The sequence below is a fragment of the Terrapene carolina genome, unplaced genomic scaffold (genome assembly GCF_002925995.2).
Source record: "Terrapene carolina triunguis isolate 2854851 unplaced genomic scaffold, T_m_triunguis-2.0 Scaffold238, whole genome shotgun sequence".
Classification (NCBI taxonomy): domain Eukaryota; kingdom Metazoa; phylum Chordata; order Testudines; family Emydidae; genus Terrapene; species Terrapene triunguis.
This window is the reverse complement of record NW_020664589.1, coordinates 2,824,128-2,846,266: the sequence shown is the minus strand read 5'-3', so window position 1 is coordinate 2,846,266 and position 22,139 is coordinate 2,824,128. Positions and strand designations below refer to the sequence as shown.

At 45.0% G+C, this 22,139-nt stretch overlaps 1 protein-coding gene across 2 annotated transcripts in view; it reads right to left on the bottom strand.

The window, feature by feature from the left end:
- PAPPA (pappalysin 1) overlaps window positions 1-22,139 on the bottom strand; it is a 227,778-nt gene that overhangs the window by 97,146 nt on the left and 108,493 nt on the right. For both annotated transcript variants that reach the window (XM_024197842.2, XM_024197843.2), the window contains exons 8-10: window positions 17,864-17,992; window positions 16,185-16,276; window positions 2,791-2,984 (exon numbers count right to left, since the gene is read on the bottom strand). In XM_024197842.2, coding sequence (XP_024053610.1) covers window positions 2,791-2,984; window positions 16,185-16,276; window positions 17,864-17,992 — 415 coding nt within the window. The remainder of the gene's footprint in view (window positions 1-2,790; window positions 2,985-16,184; window positions 16,277-17,863; window positions 17,993-22,139) is intronic.

Here is a 22,139-nt window from a genome sequence, read left to right as displayed (position 1 = left end):
TTGCTTAGTATTTTAACATTCATCAATCTAGTACTCATGACTAACCCTACAATAACAAAACAAGTGCAATCCAGTACTCATGGGTAATCTTAGAATAACAAACAAATGTGTGCAATACAGTTCTCGTGAACAACCAACCCTACCATACCAAGCAACTGGGTTCAGTCCATTGCTTGTAAACAAACCCAGAATAGCTAACAAATGTGATCAGGCCAATACTCAGAAGCCACTCTACAATATCACGTAAAGGCACTGAGCCCAAGACTTATGAATAACATGACAGTAACCAACAAATGTGAGCAACCTACTGCTCGTGAGCAACCTCTGACAGAAATAAAGTTGTGGTGAGAAAACAATTTCAAATATCCAAAGATGGGGGGGGGAGGGGGAACACCTTAAGTGACTTTAAAAAGAAAGTACTTAAAATGTTTTTAAAGCACCTTGAGAGTGCCATTTTAATTCCTGAAAGCATGGATAGTTAGCAAACAGTGAGCTTGTGTATTTTGTATATTATCATGTTCCACACTCATTTCAGGGGATTCAGATGGGAAAAGCCAGCACAAATGCCTCTTTATTTTCAAGCCAAAGACTATAACACCATGAAAAACTATAACTGAAAATACACACACACACACACACACACACAGACACACACACTCTCTCTCAACTCTGAATAATATTCTGACGGGGAAAGGCATCCCTTCCACCAGTAATCTCAGTAGAAAAAAAAAGTCACAGGCCTGGGTGCTTTGAGCAGATAACGAAGCTGGAGGAATTAGCGCTTCACTGATTGTCACATGCAGTGATTAGAGGGAGGTCTTAGGTTACTTTTCACCCTGTCAGGGCTTCTTGTTAAGATGCTGATGGCGTACTGCCTGGTCTAAGTATCAGAGGGGTAGCCATGTAAGTCTGTATCCACAAAAACAACGAGGAGTCCGGTGGCACCTTAAAGACTAACAGATTTATTTGGGCATAAGCTTTCATGGGTATGATGCATCTTCAGATGCATCTGAAGAAGTGGGCTTTTTACCCATGAAAGCTTATGCCCAAATAAATCTTTTAGTCTTTAAGGTGCCACCAGACTCCTCGTTGCCTGGTCTAAATGTTCCACAGTGATATGAAATGAGCTGTTCTGCAAGTTATGAAGCTGCCTTGGTCATGTGGAAAACAATGGCTCCATACACATATGTCTTTAGCTTCAGAAGGTCAATGAACTTAATGCACTAGTGCAATGGGAATACAGCCACATACATACAGACTCCATGGTTGTTAATGGGGACACACCCTGGGCCCTTGAGCACCAAAAGTACAAGGGCCTACCTGTCGAGCTAAAAGAATATCCTTTATCTGGGAGTGTCAGCTCTTATGGGCACTGTGGCCAGCCACAAGGGGGAGACATGTTCACATGCATTGAGCCTGTGTGATGCAACGGTGTCCCGTATGTACATTTTTGTAATGAGACTGTGACAACCTCGTCTCAACTGGGTACAACAAACATGCTTGACTTGTGGCCACACAGCAGGGTTTTTTTCCCCAAAGCATGACCATATGTCACCTACTTCACTGCCTACCTGTATTTGTATTAGTACACTATGAAAACAGATCTGCTGTCCCATAGTGCCTCAGCCGGGGTAGAGTGCCCGGAGCACATGCACATCGAGCAGCGCCAGAAGCATATTAGACCATGCATTTTGGAATGTTTTAATGCACAGAGAACGGAGAGGGAGGAGGAGCAGTGGCACCCGTGCACAGCAAAAATAAAAGAACATACCAAAAGGTAACCACAAGGCAACCACGTGCAATCCTAGGCTGCTAGTAAGGGTGACTCTGCCATGGTACTAACTCAATACTAACGGCACTTTGTGTTTTTGGAGTGGACTTTGTCACTAACTGGTTACGGATTCATGTACAATATAAACTGGACCAAGTGGTCCATATACCGTTGTTCTCCCTTGCAGGCCTCTTGGAAGTGTTTAGAATGTATAATTCACAGTTAAATCTTTTGCTGTATATGTTGACATTGAACTTCCCTCTACACTGCCCTCCCATGACCCATTCTAGATAACCATGGCTAGTTCTACCAGGGAAAAAGGTAGCGGGGCCTGTTTACTTTAGAGAAGAAACAACTCATGACAAAAGTATACAAAGTAATGAGTGGTACAGAGCAGGTCGATCGATCCCCGCTGTTCACCCTTTCTCAGAATACACGAATGAGGGGACATTCAATGATACTGAAAAGTGACAAATTCAAAACTGTTAGAAGAAAATATTCCTTCATACAACACACAGTTAGCCTTTGGAATTCATTGCCACAAGATAGCATCAAAGCCAAGAGATTCCCAAAAGGATTCAATATCAATACAGATAACGGGAATATCCAGCCTTACAAGCAATAGATATGAATAAACAAATGCTTTGGAAGGGATATAAATGTTCAAGCTTTGGTATATAAGATAACTTTAACTAATGGGCTTTAGGAGGAAACCTTTCTTGGGGGCAGGTTATCTTATAATTGCCTCTTGCAGAGTTCTTCCTCTGAAGCAGCAGGTACTGGGCACTATTAGACAGGATTCAAGAGCAGAGAGACTAGTAGTTTGAGCCAATTCCTACCCAGTCATTAGAGGCAGAATCTGGAGCTCATTCCTGCTTGGCAGACTCATACTGAAGACAGCTAGCATCAGTAGATTTCCTTATCCAAGCTGCAAGTTAACTGGGTGGATCTATGGATGGAAGTTTTGCATTGCTGGACTTAGCTTTATAGCAGGTGAAGAGGGCTTGGGTCTTCCTTACCTGAGTTGCTGCTGGCTGGCCAATGACCACCCAGCCTGGGCACTCCTGGTCACTATGCGAGACTGACACGTTGGAAGCCCACTGGTCCAGGAAGCCTTTGGGGGTATAAACCCCACAGTCTTTGATGCTGGTCATTTGCTCAAACTCCTCACATACACCATCCCCGTCATGGAAGTAGCACCTGCTGGGCTCGTCTGCAGTGAGAAATCAAAGAGGAGTAATTACTAAGGGCTTCCCACCCTCATCTGTGTCCCCAGTTGCTTGGATCACAACAGGCCAGGCAAAGGAAGTGGTAATGCATCCCCCATCCAGGTCCATGTTCAGTAACGGTAGTGCGCATTTAGCAGCGCAAGCTGAGATGATTTTAAAAAAGTAGAACAAATAAAGAATGCAGCTCTTCTGCCATATGAAAGTCCCCAAGATACTTCCTAGCCTGTGTTTTCCCTGCATATTTTTACCTGTATCCATTTTAAAATAATCTTACTCAAGCATAGTGCTGAGATAGAAAATGCACTGACAGGGCCAAATTCTTAGCTGGCAGAACTTCATTGACTTTGATGGAGTTAAGCCAACAGAGAATTGGGTCCACAATGTTTCCCTTTTTTGTTCTTAAAAGACACTTGCAAAACGACAACAACTGAATTCAGTGATGGTCAATGCTGCCAAACGAACAGCCCTAGGGAGAAACTAAAGGCCAAATGTATCTGTTTATTCAGATACAGCGTGGGCAGTGGGAGGGTAAACTTGCCACACACACATACCGCCCCAACCGATGTGACTTCGACTTGACCTGGAAGGATCAGAAGCAAGAGGGGACTTAAATCTCTTTATTCATTTATTCTGTGGCTTCTCTAATGAGACCGCCAACAAAGATGCCCATTAGTGCCAGATTTCTGAGGTTGCATCTGTGACGCTCACCCAGTAGGAACTGAACTGAGCCCAACCCTCTCCTTTTAAACAGACCTCAGACCAGTAATGACTTTCAGTCACTGAAGGCCTCACTGAGAATTAAATCTCTGACCTGTCAGTATCCCAGTTTATATCATGTTATCATTGCCAAGCATCCAGTCCCAACATACTGTTGTATTTTTGTCTGGTAAAGAAGTTACTGCAAAAATGGTAGGAAACTGGCATGAGCTGCTAGTCGGAATGATGGCAGTGACCCCCGATGAGAACTGTGTCAGTAGCATCGGACTTTCTGGAGATAGGTGTCAGAAAATTCAATAGTCGCTCAATTCTGAGTCACTTCCAAAATACTAAATCCCCTGTTTATTTTTCCTCATCGTTTACACAGTGAAATACCGTTGCATGAGCCAGAATATATTGGTTTATTATAATTCAACTATGTAATGAGTTTCTCCTCCCCTCCCCCCACCCGCCCCAACGTAAGATTCTAATCCCTTAATATCAGGCCTGGTCAAAAGAGTGGAAGGTAACAAGAAGTCAATGAACACTTGCATTCTGCATTCCCTTGCTCCTGAGATTTGTGGCCAACCTGGAATGGTGCTTAGAGCCACCTAAAGAGGAACTCCACCATTTCATCCCTCTTCATCTCTTTTCCTAGTTATCTTTCCTTTACATATGCACTAACGCTTTCAGACATCTCTCTGAAATGCCTGGGTAACTCTGGTATCAAGTGGCAAAACTGTGTACAGTCTTCAGAAAACTACATCCCAGATTAAGGGAGGATCTGAACAGATATTTCCAAGAAATATTCAGGTCTGGAAAGATGGTGGTAAATAACCAAAAGTAAAACACCACTTATTCTTTCGAAAAAAAGGTTTTATGTTCTCTTATAAAGAGACCGATTTCCTTAAAAAGTGCAAGCAACTAAAGACCGCCAAATTTTTAAAAAATGACTTTCCCTTATAGACAGACACATGGCAAGTACAGACACACTGAGGCAGCTTGCTCACTGACACACACACTGACTGAGACACACATTTATTGACAAACACATGTACACGCAAATGCACTCACATACCCCACCGATACTCATACATACACACAACCCCCATGCAGGGATAGCCCCACTGACAGAGACACTCTCCATCCACACAATCATCCTACACATACACATTTAGACACAATCTCCACAAACAGACTGATTTTTCACTATAGGCACTGGAGTAAGCACAGAATTTATATAACCAATGTTCTCCTGTACTGTTTCCAAATGTTCCCTCCTAATGCGATGATAAATGTAATGGGCCTCTGATAACATCATGTGTTTGGGATAAAAGAATACTCAAGACCTGCTCCAATCAGATGACTTAATTCATATTCACATGGAGAGGAAGCTGCCTTCGAATAGCTGTGATCCAGGCCAGTGTGTGATTCTTACAGAGGCTAATTTGTTCCTGATTATGTTTAAGACCCCAATAAATCTGTCTGCTCGGAGTCTGCAAAACCCAAGGGAGGAACAGAATGGAGAGACAGAGATGTCTGAATTAAATGGAGACTGCCCAGATGATTAGCAAACAGCAATGTGGTGTGTGTGTGTCCCATCTCCAATTCCAGTCCCAATGAGTCAGTGTGCTCTGCCCTTTATTACCTGTCGGTAACACTGGCCGAATGGCATTACTTATGTGAGCCAATAGAAGATCAGGTGTTCAGTCAATGATGTAAGCTTTGAAAAATGAGGGAGGAAAAGTGGTTTTACAACTGCATTTTGCTTTTTAAGGGAATGTGTTCTTGCCACTAGCAAATCATTCTGAAACATTTAAAGATGTCCTTTTATGGGGGGGATAAATACTGGAAAGTTTCCAACCTCGTGGCTTTGAATTTCAATAGGCCTCCAAAGCTCATCACATGAATACTCTCACATAGGAATGAATCCCAAGAGGCTGATCTTTCTGAACTTTGTAGATGCAGAAGGGGTGCACATCAGAATCAAGGTGCTAGCCAGTGCCCAAACTAACCGTGCGTGGGTGACTGAAGGGAAACCACGGAGCCTGATTTTCAGGTGCGCTGAGTAGCTGCAACTCCAGCAACTCCTGTTGCCTTCCGATGGGGCTTTGGGTGCTCAGCACACCTGAGAATCAGAGCCACAGTTTTCATACCGCACTTGGGTAATGTTCTGGGTCAGGTCTTCCTGAGACTTCCCTCACTACTTGTGAAAAACTATGGGCTTGACTCCGTGGCGCACATCAGGCATAACTCCACTCAGTCAATGGAATTATATGGACTCAGAATCAGAAAGAGGAGAAGTGGCCCCTATATTTCACAATGGTCAGGACAATACTAGGTACTCTAAGCAGTAACAAATATATCCATGCTTTCTTTTCCCCATCCTTATCAGCCCCAAATGTCCCCTTCAGCACGGTTCCTGTCCATTCATACGTCCACTCCTTTCGGGCAATTTTATTAAATTCTAAAATAAAGGACTCTTCAACACTGCTCTTGTCGGTCATTTTGAGAAATCTGGCAAGGGCCTTGGTTGGCCAGAATGTACTGGCAAAGCGTGAAAGATTTTACCCAGCTCCAACCACCAAATCCGATTATGCCAGGGACTTCCATTCCTAGTGGAATAGGACAGCAGTTCTTTGTAAGACCCATGGCGAAGTTTCACCAACTTTGGAAGCAATGTTTCCAAAGCCAGAAGGATGGCAAAGACTGGATGTGTGCAAAGTAAGGCAGGGAAGGAAGCAGGAAGTAACACTGAATGCAATCACATTTGGCCAAGCAATAATCTCTTCTCCTGAGAGACACCTGTGATGATAACCTGGTGTTTTTTTAATTGATATTTCTTTCCCAACAGCCTGCTTCACCCTCCAGTCTACTCTGCTAGGCATCAGTCAAGATCAAGGCCAATTGTGCTACACCTATATACATAAACTGTGAGGGCATGGTCTACAGTTGCATGACCTGACCTACAATGAGCTCCATGTGGACACTGTGAAACTCATCACTGGATCAGGACTAAGCCAAAACACAATTTATGAAGAATCTAAAAGCACGGGCCTTTAGGATAGTTAACACTTCCCCCTGAATTATTTGCAGTGGACTCTTCTTTTCATTTTATTTATCAGGCACCAAATTAGGTGGAAGGCAGAAGGCACTTGGATAGGAGCTACTGCTCTTACCAGGCCCTGTTGTGCACTCCATCGCTGTACAAACCAGGCCAGGGTTTAAGGAGACCATGTGTGGTGGCAGTAAGCAGCACCCACTATAGAATCATAGAATGTCAGGGTTGGAAAGGACCTCAGGACATCATCTAGTCCAACCCCCTGCTCAAAGGAGGACCAATCCCCAGACAGATTTTTACCCTAGTTCCCTAAATGGCCCCCTCAAGGATTGAACTCACAACCCTGGGTTTAAGCAGGCCAATGCTCAAACCACTGATCTATCCCCCCCTCCGTATGTTTAACCGCTTGAGCTTCAGGGAGAAACTAGACTCTAACTGTGTCTAGTAGCCTCAACAAAAAATCCCCTTTATTTTACTTACATCTGAGGCTAGGTCTACACTACAGCGGGGGGTCGACCTAAGATACGCAACTTCAGCTACGTGAATAGCGTAGCTGAAGTGGCGTATTTTAGGTCGACTTACCTGGCTGTGAGGACGGCGGCAAGTCGACCGCTGCCGTGCCGCCGTCGACTCCGCTACCGCCTCTTGCCGCGGTGGATTTCCAGAGTCGACAGTAGAGCCATCAGGGATCAATTTTATCACGTCTTCACTAGACGCGGTAAGTCGATCCCCGACAGACTGATTGCTACCCGCCGGATCGGCGGGTAGTGAAGACGTAGCCTGAGTCTGATCTCCTCCCTAACACAAGGAATACTGCAGGCTCCATCTGCCATTTCCTGACATTCCCTTTCGCTGGATAGGACCCAGATTCCTTTGTACAGTAGGGTTCATCTCACCTCCTGGTACCAGTTGCACTGATAACGACAGTTTTGCCTTTGTGCTTCTCTGTATTGCTAGTTGCTTGCTCCTTGTACTGTGTTAACTAACGGAGTTGCTTTTCAGTTTGAAGTTGTGTCTAATTTTAACTGCTCAGCCTGGAAGGGGTCCTGAAGCGGCGCAGCTGCTGACTGTGAGCAAGAGTGACATAAAATAATTAATACAGATGCCAAAATCAAATAAAATTCTGGAACAGCAAAACTGCTGCAGGGGCAGCAATTGGGAAAGGGAGATGGAGTCTCTCTGGAGGTTTTGATACAGATGCCCAAAGACCCTGAGCTGAACTCTGAAAGAAACCAAAGTAATAATCCAGGCAATCCAAGTTCCCTTCCCCCTACAAAACCATCAGTGCAGGCCCTGGAATTTTTAAGCCAGACCTTGCCCCTTTTTCTATCTGCTTTGTGCTGTTGGCAGGAGGAAAACTCCAGCTTAGACAGGTTTGCCCCGGAACAGGACAGTCTCTGAATGGCACATGCGAGCTCTCTGCTAAGCTCTGCGGACCCTCGTGTAGGGGATATGTCTGAAGAAAGAGGTATGGCAAGACCACTGCTGCTTCCCAGTGAGCCCCAGCTTTAACCAGACTTAGCAACCCACAGCAGCCCGGAGTCTCGTCTCCATCGTTCAGGGGCTAACGTGTTGGGGTGAGGATGGAAAGCCATCTTTAGCATGGCTCCCCAAGCACAGCTCCCAACAGCAGAAAATTCAGCTCTCAGCATCCAGTGTTCCCATTTCTCACTGGGTTCAGAGGTAAGGGAAAGTACAAAGCAAGGCAGGTAGTAAAGAAACCTTCTCGGAAGCTGCTAACATGGCTAATATTGTAGTTCACGGAAGGACTGTGGTTACCTGTTCAGGGAGAGACTAGAGCTTTAATCCAGTGAAACTGATTAAATTTGGGACACATCAGGAAGCAGACAGGCAGGATACGGACTTATCTGTGATGGGCAGCCTTCCACATTGTGGGAAAAAAATAAGATCTACCTAATTCACGGCACAGAGCACATCCTCAGAGGAGGCCTTTAATGTCCAAGCAGAATGGTCAAAGTGCTGGGGACAGACACCCAGTGCAGCTTCCTGTTTTCAGCTCAGAATACAGTGATTGGCACCAGAATAGTCTTCTTTTGTACATTAACTACTATTTTTTTTAAAAGTCCGGACAAAAAAGAAGTATTTTTAAGCTCAGCTGTTTATTTAGGGACAGTTCCAACTACAACAAGCCTCATGCCTCATAGCTATTCCTCCCAAAAAAATAAAAAAGGGACAAAAATGCACACACATTGTCTCAGAGTAACAGATTCTTGGAACAGAGTGGGCATTAAATTTTAACCCCTAAAGGTCTGTTTGACCCTCCCCCGGAGGTGCAGGGAGATGGCAATCGGCATACAGGTTTTCCCAATCACCAGAGGAAACATTCAGACCTATTAAGGCCAAATCAGGGTCTCTCCAAAATCAGTGGGGAAAAAACAAACAAAACCCATTGCCCTCCATAAAGCCAGGATTGGACCCACTAGTTAATAATCTGCACTAGATTATTTAATCTACTACATTTAATCTGCAGATCTGGCTAAAGAACTCACATTAACAGATGAGCAGGTATTTGTCCAGAGGCTCCCGTATCAAAAACAAGAAGTGGCTCCACTGGCTACCCTTTAAAGGTGGGCACTGGAGGCTAGATTCTGTACCATTCAAATCAGTGGGAGTTTTGCCATTGACTTCAGTGGGAACAGGATCAAGCCGTCAGGGAGGAGGGGTAGCATGGCCTGAAATCCAGGATGTCTGTCATCCGTCTCATTCATTTTGACCAAACGGGGGATAGTTAAATTTCTTCTTTCAATACAAAGTCTCAGATGAATTTTCCTTTCTGTAGGTTTTAACTGAAGAGAGGAAAAATCGTTGAATAGGACACATGGAAACTGCACTGAATAAAGTCACATCTCAGTAACTTGTGAAATTTTTCATCAACAAAATAAAACAGGTAGATAGACATTCTTGGAAATGAAGTAAATGTGGCTGTCACACTCTACTGGGGACTATTCAGAGGCTTGGAGGAAGGTGACAATCGTCTTGGAGTGTCTTCTGAACTGAAAGGGCAAACACAAGGAGTGTGTAGTATTACCCTTTGAGCATTCAGCTACTTCCCATAAAACTCAGCTTGCCAACGCTGGGCTTCTCCTCTGACCAAGGGGACTAGGATCTTCAGTACGATTTAGTGGCCTGAGCTCAACATAGTAACTATGTAATTCATCTGTATGTCACAGACTGCAGATAAAATTACAACTCACCTGCAGTGAGTGGGACTAAAATCTTGATACTTCACCTCCAAAAACCCAAACCTCTGTCATTTGAGCTAGAAGAGATTTTCCATAGCTAGCCAGCAGTAGTAAGCTATTTAGCTTTTCTGTAAACCAACTACCCACATACTCCTGAGTTCTAATCCTGCTTCCACCTCTAACTCTCTATATGCTTGGGCAAGCCATTGAAACTCTTTGTGCCTCTATCCGCCCATGGCAATGGAGCTGATGATACACCATTACTTCAGAGAGGACTAGTGCAGATTCATTAACTGTTTTTTGGAGATCACACTGAAAAGCTAGTTGGGTTTCCGGTGGAAGTGAGTGATAGCCACAGGGGAAGGAGATGTTTTGAACATGGACAGAGTTATCAGCGTGGACCTTACAGAAGCTTGCCAGTTTGCTTTAGAGGCAGGGAAGAAAACTTTGAGAAAAACCAAGTGGCATCATTAAAAGAAAGTCAAACCACCGATCTGCCTGCTAAAAACTGCCCTGTTAATGATGACGGCCCCTGAAAACGGACACTGGTATTATTGCTAACTTGCCAAATGAGTCATTACACATCTTGGAACCTGCAGCCACATGCTCCCAAGGGTCGCAGGCACTGGTGAGCTCCACAGTATTTGCTGGGAGCTGAATATTGGGGTTTGTGTGAATTTTGGCCGAATAGCTCCAGTTAGCAAATTCATTTCCATTTACTGTGAGGTTCTACTACAGACCCACATTAGTTTGTTAGCAGCAATACTCATTCCCCAAGGCACTTGGTCCACATTTTGGCCTTAGGACACCACTGCTCTTATATAGCCTGATCCAGTGAGGTATTGAGCACGTCCTGGGAGGGGCTGAGTGCCCTCCACTCCATTGGTGCACTCAGCCCCTGGCTGGATTTGTAAAGACCTTTTTACTGTTCTCCAAATTCAAAAAGCACCATTAGCTGCTGTACAGGGATGTGGAGTCAGCTGTCAAAACCACATGTTCCTGTGCCGGAGTGGGTGTGTGGGTGGTGGTGGGGAGGATGGGACCTCAGTCTACTCTAAAAGCATGCCCACAATGAATATGGATGGTCATCCATCAATTTATTTTAAGCACATTACTTCTCTGTCAAAAAAAAAAAAGATATCTAAAATTAGGTTTGTGTCACTCACTTAACATTGCATTTTCCCTAGAGGATCATGCTCCAAATAGAGATAGCAAGCTCATGAATATTAATTATTTCCCTGAATGCAATGCAGTCTCCAGACAATGAGACTGGGGAGAATGCTACCCCTAATGTATGGAAAATTGGCGAGGTAAAGGACGGATCCTCCACAAAGGGAAGTTTCCAACTGGAATGAGAGGCTTTTCCAAACAGGGAAAGACAGACCAGGGCAATAGAGGTAGAACGATGAAGTTGGTGCCAAAGCATAAGCTGAAAAGCAGCGGTATTAAAGCGACATCAACTTAAAAAACATACGTCTCTCTCTGAACGTTTTTCACCTACTGCTGTGCCAAGCAGCCCTGAAAATGACTAACTGAAAGAGATTGGAGCCAAAAATCATCCTCTTTGTTTTCCTGGAGTTTGTTTCCTTTTTGGCATTTGACAGCACGAGGCCCTGATCCAGCAGACGGGTAATGAGGATTTCAATGGGACTGATCATGTGCTTCAAGTTACGGTCACACTTCAAAGCTTTGCTGGCCTTGGTGTGCAGTCAGTTTCCCGACTTGTTTACGTGGGCCTTTCTCACCATGATGTGAGGGGGAAGTTAATTAATAAACAAGAATAATAGGAAATGTGATTGTAATAACCCACAAATTGTCAGGCAGACTCGGGTAGATGCAGGACCTGAAATTCCTTTAAGGACATTTTTAAACGTGTCTTTCAGCCTTTACTATGCTCCTGTCATAATATCTTCTCACAGGTTTCTTTGGTATGTTTTCCAATATATCCTTCTCCTTCTTCAGAATGGTAGGAGGATGTGCGTCCCACCACTGCAGGCCTTTACTCGTGCAAGTAAGGACCAGTTGGATAAATAAAGTTTTATTAAAAGATGCTCATGGAGACTCTCATCTTCAAGCAATTGGTTTGAACCTGGCTCTGGTCCACAGTGATCCCAAATCACTTCCATGCCATGAGGCCTCACTGTCAATGGGAAATGAATCAGGGATCTCCATCCAACTACAGGACAGGTGTGTGTGTGTGTGTGTGTGTGTGTGTGGTGTGTGTGTGTGTGTGTGTGTGTGTGTGTGTGTGTTTGTGTGTGTGTGTGTGTGTCTCTCGCAATGGGGCAAAGCTCTGATTTGCTTTTCTCCTGCAGTATGTTGTTAACAGGAGAGGTGAAACTTTCATCCAGGGACCAAATTCCAAACTCCGTGGGGAAAGAACAAGGGCTCCATGAGCAAAAATCCACTAAACAGAAACTGGTGGATGTGGGCAGAGAGAATAAACTTGCGGATGGAGAAGGGCTAATGACATTGCAATGTCCCATTTAAAAGGAAGCACCGCCAGATGCTTTAATTAATTAATTTATTTATTCCACTGTCGCTCTTAAGTTTGGTGTGAGAGCATCTTGCAAGAACTAAAAGCTATTAATCTTATCTGTTTTCTTTTCTCGGCTTTGTGTTCTGAGAAGGCCAGGGCAGCCTGACAGTAAAGACCACACAGCTTTCTCCCCCGCCTCTCTCCTTGGTTCACCCCACCCCTCCCATGGCAAAGCAGATTGATCACAGCCTTATCTGATTATAAGGGGGAGGATGAGGGAAAACAAAAAACAAAAACGAAGCAGCCGCCTAACTGAGTTATAGGCACCAGTGCAAAGCGTCCTGAGAGCTGCCGTGTGCCACGTACACAAAATAAAGTGAACCTGTCAGAGACAAAAATAAAAGGCCCGGATGGCAGGAGATGCAGAGGGAAAGCAACAGATTTAAGCTTGCTAGTGTTTGCTTGCTTAATTGCATTTCTGCTCTAGCAAACAAGGTGAGGAGAGTGGTCTCTCCGGAGGTGTGAATGTGCACGCTTGTTAAACCTCCTATCATGGAGACCTCAGAGCACCTTTTAATTCTGAAAAAAGAACAGGAGTACTTGTGGCACCTTAGAGACTAACAAATTTATTAGAGCATAAGCTTTCGTGGGCTACAGCCCACTTCTTCGGATGCATATAGAATAGAATCAAACTGTCTGTACTGGGCTATCTTGATTATCACTTCAAACGTTTTTTTTCACTTACTTAATTGGCCTCTCAGAGTTGGTAAGACAGCTCCCACCTGTTCATGCTCTCTGTATGTGTGTATATATATCTCCTCAATATATGTTCCATTCTATATGCATCCAAAGAAGTGGGCTGTAGCCCACGAAAGCTTATGCTCTAATAAATTTGTTAGTCTCTAAGGTGCCACAAGTACTCCTGTTCTTTTTGTGGATACAGACTAACACGGCTGCTATTCTGAAACCTTTTAATTCTGATATCAGCGTTCCACTAGCCCCACTCAAGATAGCATGCTAAAAATAGCAGTGTGGATGCTGCGGCCTGGGCAGTGGCTCAGGCTAGCTGTCCTTGTCTAAGCCCTCCCAACCCCCCGGGTCCAAGCTTGGGTGGCCAGCCTTATCTGCTGCCCGTGGCTATTTTAGCATGCTGTAGTATCTCGAGCGGAGCTAGCCTTGAGAGACATGCACCCAGCTGCAGTGTAGACAATAACCATAGACCCTAATTCAGCAAAGCATTTAAGCGTGTGCCTAAATTCCTTGAAAGGCTTTGGTAAACAGGGGTTGTTTGCTTCACCGGTGCTAAAGAGAGCTAAATATTATCACAGTAATGTCCATATAAAAGTAGTCCAATGTGAAAAGATTATTTATTATTCTACAGAGTCACAACATGTGCTAGTCTCGTAACATTACAGATCAAACGCACATGTTTCTCTGCCTCTTTTCCATTCCTCAAGCCATGGGCCCAATCATTCAGTCATTTCTCAAGCAAAACACCCGAGTGAAGTCAAAGAAGAGTTTTGCTTGACTACAGCTGGCAGGATCTGGTTTGATGTTATCAGGCTTTCAAGAAGGGGGCTTCCCGCTTCCTTTTTAGTTATGCATTTTTATTATACGTAAGATTTGTTTTAAAAAGTAACCCCTTCCCCCGCCCCAATGACTTAGAGGTTTCTAATAAGATAACGTCTTATTTTGGGTTAAAATACGTCTGTCTGGCTGAAAGACCAGTATTGTCTCTGTCTAGACACTCATCACTGGTAATCCAGAGCCCATGGAAGCCAATTGGTGTCTCTCGTAGATTTCAGTGAAGTCGAATCAGGCTCTTACTGAATCCACATACTAATGATTTCATCAACGAACTGGGTTCGGTTTTGATTTTTTTCTAAAACTAGTACCTGTGCAAAACACCAGCTTTAACTCTGCCCCTGCCTATGAAAAATGAACAGCTTTACGCCTGCTCTGAAAACTAACTCCATTTTCACAAGCCCCCTCGGTCAAAAAAAACACCCACCCTAAAACACCAAACACACACAGAAGTGAGACTGAAACATACTTCAAGCTGCAAAAATGGGACTTGCATTGTATTTAGTTTGATTTTTGGACCACAGTGTGAGAGGACAGGATTTTTGCACACTCACGTGTTGCTCTACTATGATGCCTTGAGATGAGCCACGTGACTGGGATAAAATAAATAAATAGAAAAACCAAGAATTATTTCACTTCCAGTTTGAATTGGTAGTGTCCAAATACCATGCTTGAGGCCCAGGTTCAGCAAGGTCCTTTAAGGTGCATAACTGTAAGCATGTGAGGAGCCCCATTCAGTTTTAAGCACAGGAATATTTTCATTGACTTCAGTGGGCTATTCATGTGCTTAAAGTTAGGCATGCACCCAAGCATTGCTGAATCAGTGCCTTGGATCCTCGGGTGTAGGTTGCTATGTCAAAATCTTAAGTAGGTTAGATAGACTATGGTTAATTGCTCTCTCAGTCCGTCCAGACAGGACCAGCTATGGAACTGCATCACATCACCTGAGCACATCCGTTGTCTTGTGATCTGCAGCTGGATTCTGCAGATTCAGGAAGTCTGGACAGGTCAAAAGAGCATCCAAACCAAACGCTCACCGAGGCTCGTCCCTGGCCTAGGCCGTAACATGATTTCTTAACAGGGCTTTGGAGCTGTGCTCCGGCTACGCTCCAGCTCCAGGCAAAAACCTGCAGCTCCACTGCTCCGGAGCTGCTCCACATTCCAGCTCCCGGCTCCGCTCCAAAGCCCTGTTTCTTAACACAGTGCTGTAAGGGCACGTCTACGCATACTGTGCTGGAGTGGTGCAGCTGCGTCACGGCAGCGAATCTGGTGAAGCCGCTCTATGCTGATGGGAGAAAGCTTTCCTGGCCGTCGGCATAATAAAACCACCTCTGTGAGTGGTGGCAGCTATGTGGCGGGAGCTCTCAGACGGACATAAGCGCCAGTGTGGACAGCGCTACATTGGGGTAACTTATGTCACTCGGGGGGGGGGGGTATTCACCCCCCTGAGTGACACAAGTTACGCTGCCATAAACTGTAGTGTAGACCTAGCCTTACACAGAAGCTGCAGTGTAGATGTGCCCTCAGTTGCCCTTCTCTGCCCCCTCTTCTCCTCCTCAAGGATTTAATAAATATGTTAAGCTCACAACTGCAACTCTGCAGTCCCCAGATTGCTGGAACATCTTCTGGCCATTGTGTTTACATTTCCTGCTAATCAGGGCAAACCAGGCTTGCAAACAAAATCTGATTAAGTAGTTTTCACCTCTGAAAAAAGGGGATTAGCTGGACCTTTGATCCTCAGATACTGATTTGCATCTCAAAGCAGGTGTGACCTCAGCTGGGGCTGCTTCTGTTCCAAGTCCCTTCCCCTGACACTCTTTCCTCTGTTTACCAGAAGGGATCAGTTCATATCCTGTCATGGAGCCTGATCCAAAGCCTATTGCAGGGGGTGGAAAGCCACCCACTGACTTCAATAGGTTTGGGATCGGGCCCTAACAAAGCTGAAAGTCCAAGCCAGTTACAAAACCACCAGAATCAATTTCCCATCCAAATGCCTAGAAACTGGGAAGGGACACGCCTGTCAATCGCACAAATCCCACCTTTTCCCTTACCTCTAGGGCAACCCAGGGATAGGTCACTGAGGTTGCCGTTTATTTTTTACTTGCACCACGCACAGAGGTGCTGCCCACCCTGGGCAGAAGGGACTCCGGACTAGACTTACCAAGGCAATTAAAGGATAGCTCCTGCTGACAAAAGAGGGAGCAGCCATCGCCGTTGATCTTATTCATGTCATCACATTCTTCCCCCAAATCTCTGCAGGCAGGAGACAAAATGAGGGATCAGATGGAAAACAGCTGCATTTCTCAGACCTCTCTCAGTTCCTGTCTCAGAACCTGGAGATGCTTAATTCAGTGCTGTATGCCCTCAAAACACCTGTTCTCTCTCCTCCATCCCCCAGCTTTTACAATTCTGGGGTACAGGGTTTCCCCTCATGTTCCCTCAGAGGTAGGCGGCACTATTGCTTCCGGGCTAGGACATGAGCACTTTCCTTTACGGTTGCTACTGACGACTCAGTAGGCGGGGGAAAGACAGCAGCTGTGGGATCAGAGGACAGCCTGGAATGGCAGGAATTCTGGAAGCTCTTCATGCTCTGTCTGAAAGGGCCAGATTGTAGCTCCAGCAATGCACCCACACAGGGGAATAAGGAGGTGTAAATGCCTTCCATGCGCTCAGACTGCAGGTAGCAGCAGATAGTGGATGGAATCCTGGCTCTGCTCCCACAACTCGCCAGCCAGTGCCGTTAAGCCAGCACAGAGGGGGAAGCAACTTGAACCACAAAAAGAATTGGCATGGGTGACTCTCTCCCCCCACAAACCCCACAGGAGCAAGTGTGGCAACGAAGAACCAGCCCGTGACACGGTCTGGTTCCTGATCTGCTCTTGGGGCAATGCAACCGTGTGCTACCCCTTATGCAAGCCGTGTGGCAAAGCCACAACTGATGTCTAAAGAATTGGCAGCATAACCGCATGAGAAGTGGTACACAAAGCACGACTGATAGCTCTGTCTTTCTCCTCCCAGCTATCCCAGCTGTATCAATGGTTTGGTTATTTTAATTTGAATGCATTGCCTTTAGGGCCCGATATTGCAAACACTTGCTGCCGGGCCTAGCGCTTGATACCATAAGTGGTCCCATTGTTTTGACAGGAAGCTCTGCTTCCCATGAACAGTGTTTGCAGGACTGGACCTGCGGTTGTTGTTAATTCTGTCGTTAATTTACTACATTTTATTAAAGTGCCTGGAGACTTTTGAGCAGGTCCCACTCGTGCTATAAATTCAATACAGTAAAAATAAACTACAATTGTTAATCATTATTTTTATTATTAGTGGTCTGTCGATCAGCAGGCAAGGAGAGGGAGGAGTTGATTGAGAACCTGCAATGACTAACACTCTCCCTTGGAGCCCAAATCTGTCACCTCCAAATGCATCCCAGCTCCAGCGCACTGAAGTTGCCCTGGAAACCTGGCCTCCCATGTGCCAGCTGTCCATCAACTGCCAGCCCGCCTGGGACTTCTCACTTAATGACAGCACCGAAGATGCTGTGAACATTTCTTTTTTTGTCAGCAATTAACACTAAGAAATGTATATATATATACACATAAAAGTGTCAGGACAGCAGGACCTAACTAAGTTCCAATTAAATGTTATCATCTTGGTAATAATCAGAGACGTGGGTCCTTGTCTCTCTACCTCTGAGAGTCAGCCCAGGCTATGGAGCCATCAGGTGATCAAAGACAAAAGCTGTAGTTATTATGTAGGAGAGGCAGTAATTTCCTTTCTAACCCCAATCTCTGGATCAATGGAAGCAGCACTGCTGTATCTATTTGCTTACTCCACACTTACTTTTGGATAATCCCATCTCCACAGTATCCACTTCCATGAGTATATAGAGTCATGGGGGAGGGTTCACTCTCCTCTGTCCCAGAAATAACGGCAACCTGGTACGTATACACGACGCTATCACTCAACTCCCTACAACACAAGAGAGGAAACAGTAAGTGAGCAGCACAATACAGTCAATAATACAGGTCAGAGAAGGGGCTGCTGAAAAGGCGCTGGGCTTCTCAGAAAACTTCCTTAATTCAATCAGGCTCCTAGAACATTCCTGAGTCACTTGAATGGGATTACATGGGACTAGTTTTCAGAAAGGCACCCTCCTTTTTGTGGGAGTAATCTGTGCCCACATTCTTCCATGTTCAATTCAAGAGCAAGCACACATCTGAGTAGCAGCAGCTCTTGACTACAGGTACAAATCCGAGAGTGAAATAGCCTGCTCCCCAGATTTGCCCCTACAGCTGATTTGGTGGGTACAAAAATGTGGGTGCATTTTGCATCTGTAAATGATGAAGGATAATTTTGCCTGTGTTCTGCTAACCAAGAAAGGCGCTAAATTCTTCACAAAGATCATTTGTGAGCTAACAGTTCAGGCAGCTGTAATAACGGCAGAGTCACTTCAGCCAAGTGAATGTGCCACTCTTTGTGAGCTTGAACCTCCCGCACTCCCACAAAAAGGTTCCCACCCGTTCTGCTCTTGGGCACACGTGCAATTCCTACTGATAGCTGAATGCACATGCCTCGGAGAGCAGAGTGCAGCCTATGTGTGTGTGAATCTTCTCTGTGTGCGCACATCCGCATGGGTAAACAAACTGAAAACACATTCAGCAAAGGAAAATTTTGCTAGAATAGAATTTCCATAGGAAAAGAATGATTTACGAAGTTCATGTTTGTTTAACTATGGGATGGGAAATTGGTCCTAGAGTGTCATGGCAGAGGGACTGGCACTACATTAAGCATGGGGTGAGGATTATGTTTATGAGTTAATAGGCTGCAGAGGACTGGGTGTGTGTGTGAATATGACCTAGAAGACTGGAAAGGAAACTTCATAGGGAGGAAGGACTGAGTGTGCATAATTACGTGGTCAAGGGCTGAATGCAAGAGTTAATCCAGGGAGAGTGTTATGTGTATGTTAGGGAAGAATGACTGCTGGGTTAGTTTGTCCCAGTGTGATTTGGCTTAATCTAGCCACTAGTTATAAAATGAGGTGGGAGAGTTTTCCCACTGCAATCTGCTACCCACATGTGGAAAATGATCCGGCAACAGATGGCTCCCATCAGAGCAAGTGATTCTTACAGTCTAGCTTTAGGGATGGAGGCAGAAAGGACATTTCTCTACTGAAACACCTCCTGGACTTCTTTGCTAACTGTGGAGGACTAGGAACTATATAACCACTCCTCAGGCACAGAAAGATTAATATGGAGGCTAAGCCAGGAACTGAGCACAGGTCTCCTAGTGCCCAGAACTCTGCCTTAACCACAAAACCAATCTTCTTCCCTCTTTCCATCGCTCTGGTTCTTTCAGAAGGTGCTTCTGTGCATACTACCGCTAGCAAACTTAAGAAGCCTCCCTACATTCATAATCCACCACAGAGAAGAAAATTCAGTCTGTCAGATACCTCTGTGGTCAAAGGCAGATTTAGCACTTCCAACTACAGCAAGGCTAGATCAGAGTGACCCACAGAGGATGGGAAACGGGAGAGTGGGCAGCTCCAAGTGACTCTTCCAATTGGATACAACAGGCAGACGCTGGTTACAGATGTTCCTGAGATGGAGCAACACCTGGGCTACAAACTCTAAGACTACGTCTACACTATGGAGCCTGTAGAGCCCCTTAGTGAAGATGCAGCGTACACCAAGAGGAGGAGTATTTCTGCCAACGTAAGAACACCACTTCCCTGAACGACATTAGCTATGCTGTCAGAAGCCCTCTTCTGTGGCATAGCTGCGTCTACACTGGGTTTTTTTGTTGGCATAACAATGTTGATGGGGTGTGTTTTTTCACTCCCCGCCTGACATTGCTATGCCGATATACGTTTTTAAGTGTAGATCTGGCGTTTTAAACTCACGTGACTTAGGGCTTGCAGCACTAACCATGCCAAATACTTTGCCACTGATGGCAAATATCCTACTCAGTTTGGCTTACCAAGAGTGACATTTCAGAACCTCCCACTTGGGACTTAAGTTACATTAACTCATCCGTTGCTGTTTGTCACAATCTGTGTGTGGTTATTTAATGCTATGGCATTCCTTTAGAGTGCCAAACTTGGAGAGAAACATGAGTGTTTTAAAGTGGCTATGCATAGTACGTAGGGCAATGTCATAGGTTTCACCCCCACTTTGAACTTTAGGGTACAGATGTGGGGACCTGCATGAGAACCTCTAAGCTTAATTACCAGCATAGATCAATATGCTGCCACCACCAAATCATTTAAACAACCGTTTATGAGTCATTTGGGAACTCTATCTTCCCCCCAAAATATCTCCCTCCCAAGTACTATAACCCTTCCCTGGGTAGCCTTGAGAGACTTCTCCACCAATTTCCTGGTGAACACCGAACCAAACCCCTTGGATCTTAAAACAAGGAAAAATCAATCAGGTTCTTAAAAAGAAGACTTTTAATTAAGGAAAAGGGGTGAAAGGAATACCTCTGTGAGATTAGCATGTAAGCTACTCTCACAGACAACAGATTCAAAACACAGAGGATGTTCCCCTGGGCAAAAACCTTAGTTACACAAAAGAAAACCCAATTTGATTATCCCTCTAATGCAAAAGGACAAAGTCACAAAAGGAAATAAACATAAACTAATTCATTCCTTCTCTAATACTCACTACCCTGGTTGATTCCTGGATCTTTTCACTCCGGCACAGAACTTAATGAATGAACAAAAGAAGAACTTCCCTCCTTCCTCTTGAAACATCTTGCCCCCCCCCCCATTGGTTCCTCTGGTCAGGTGTCGGCTAGGCTATGTGAACTTCTTAACCCTTTACAGGTAAAAGAGGAATTAACCCTTAACTGTCTGTTTATGACAGGCAGTAATATGCGAAAGCCCTGGTGATAAGTACAGTGTACACATAGAAAAACAGATAGATTAACAAAAGAATGAAAGAGAAACGCCGTTGCATTTTCTTCCATGTATCAGGTACATTAATGAGCACTCAAGTGGATATTAGAGTTTGTGTATCTGGAATTGTCAACAAGACAAGCTTTTTGGGGGACATTGATATAAGCAAGATTTTGACAATTTATTTTTCCATCTGCCTTCCCACTGATCCGATGGGACAGTAATAAAGATAATGCACTCTTTCCACTCCTCTGTCCATCGGTTCTGATGCACGGCTGTTTCACATGATGGTACTTAAGGAATTGAGGCTGAAGAGCATCTTTAATATTAAGGCTACGAGCAACTGCTCTTTCAAATTTATACCTATGGTCTTTTAATGACCTTTTCCAGAACTGAGTAAAGGGTATTGATCGCTCTTGCTTCCGCTCAGCGGGAGGCACTATTACTGAAAAGCATTGACTCAACTCCTCTGTTTAGAGGAGGAATTAGAATACACCATGTGAAATACCACAAGGGCTGCTTTTCCTCTCTCCAGCAGCAAGGGAGATATTTGGAGATGGAGATATAGAGGTCTTCTATTTCTTTTTCTCTTTCTATTGGGGAGGGTGGGCAGTTGAGGTTTTTTTTTTCCACTTTGTCTCTCAGAAGTGACCTTGTTAGCCACGTTCCCTGTTTTCGTTTCAGGCAGAGTGTTCCTATAACATTCAAAGGGCTCCATGATGCCACCGGGATGGTGGGGTGGAGCTCCCTACCCACGTAGTGGTGACATAAGTAGGAGCCTAAGAAATTCACAGTCCATTTTGGTCAATTTCTGGGTCATAGGATTTTATAAATTGTAAATTTCACAATTTCAGCAATTTAAATCTGAAATTTCATGGTGTTGTAATTGTGGGGGTCCTGACCCAAAAAGGAATTGTGGGCTGGTCGCAAGGTTATTGTAGGGGAGGGTTGTGGTACTGCTACCCTTACTTCTGCGCTGCTGCCCACAGAGCTGGGCAGCTGGAGAGCTGTGGCTGCTGGCCGGGAGCCCAGCTCTGAAGGCAGAGCTGCCACCAGCAGCAGCGCAGAAGTAAGGATGGCATGGTATGGTATTGCCACCCTTACTTCTGTGCTGCTGCTGGCAGGGCGCTGCCTTCAGAGCTGGGTGCCCGGCCAACAGCCGCCGCTCTCCGACCACCCAGCTCTGAAGGCAGTGCAGAAGTAAGAGTGGCAGTACTGTGA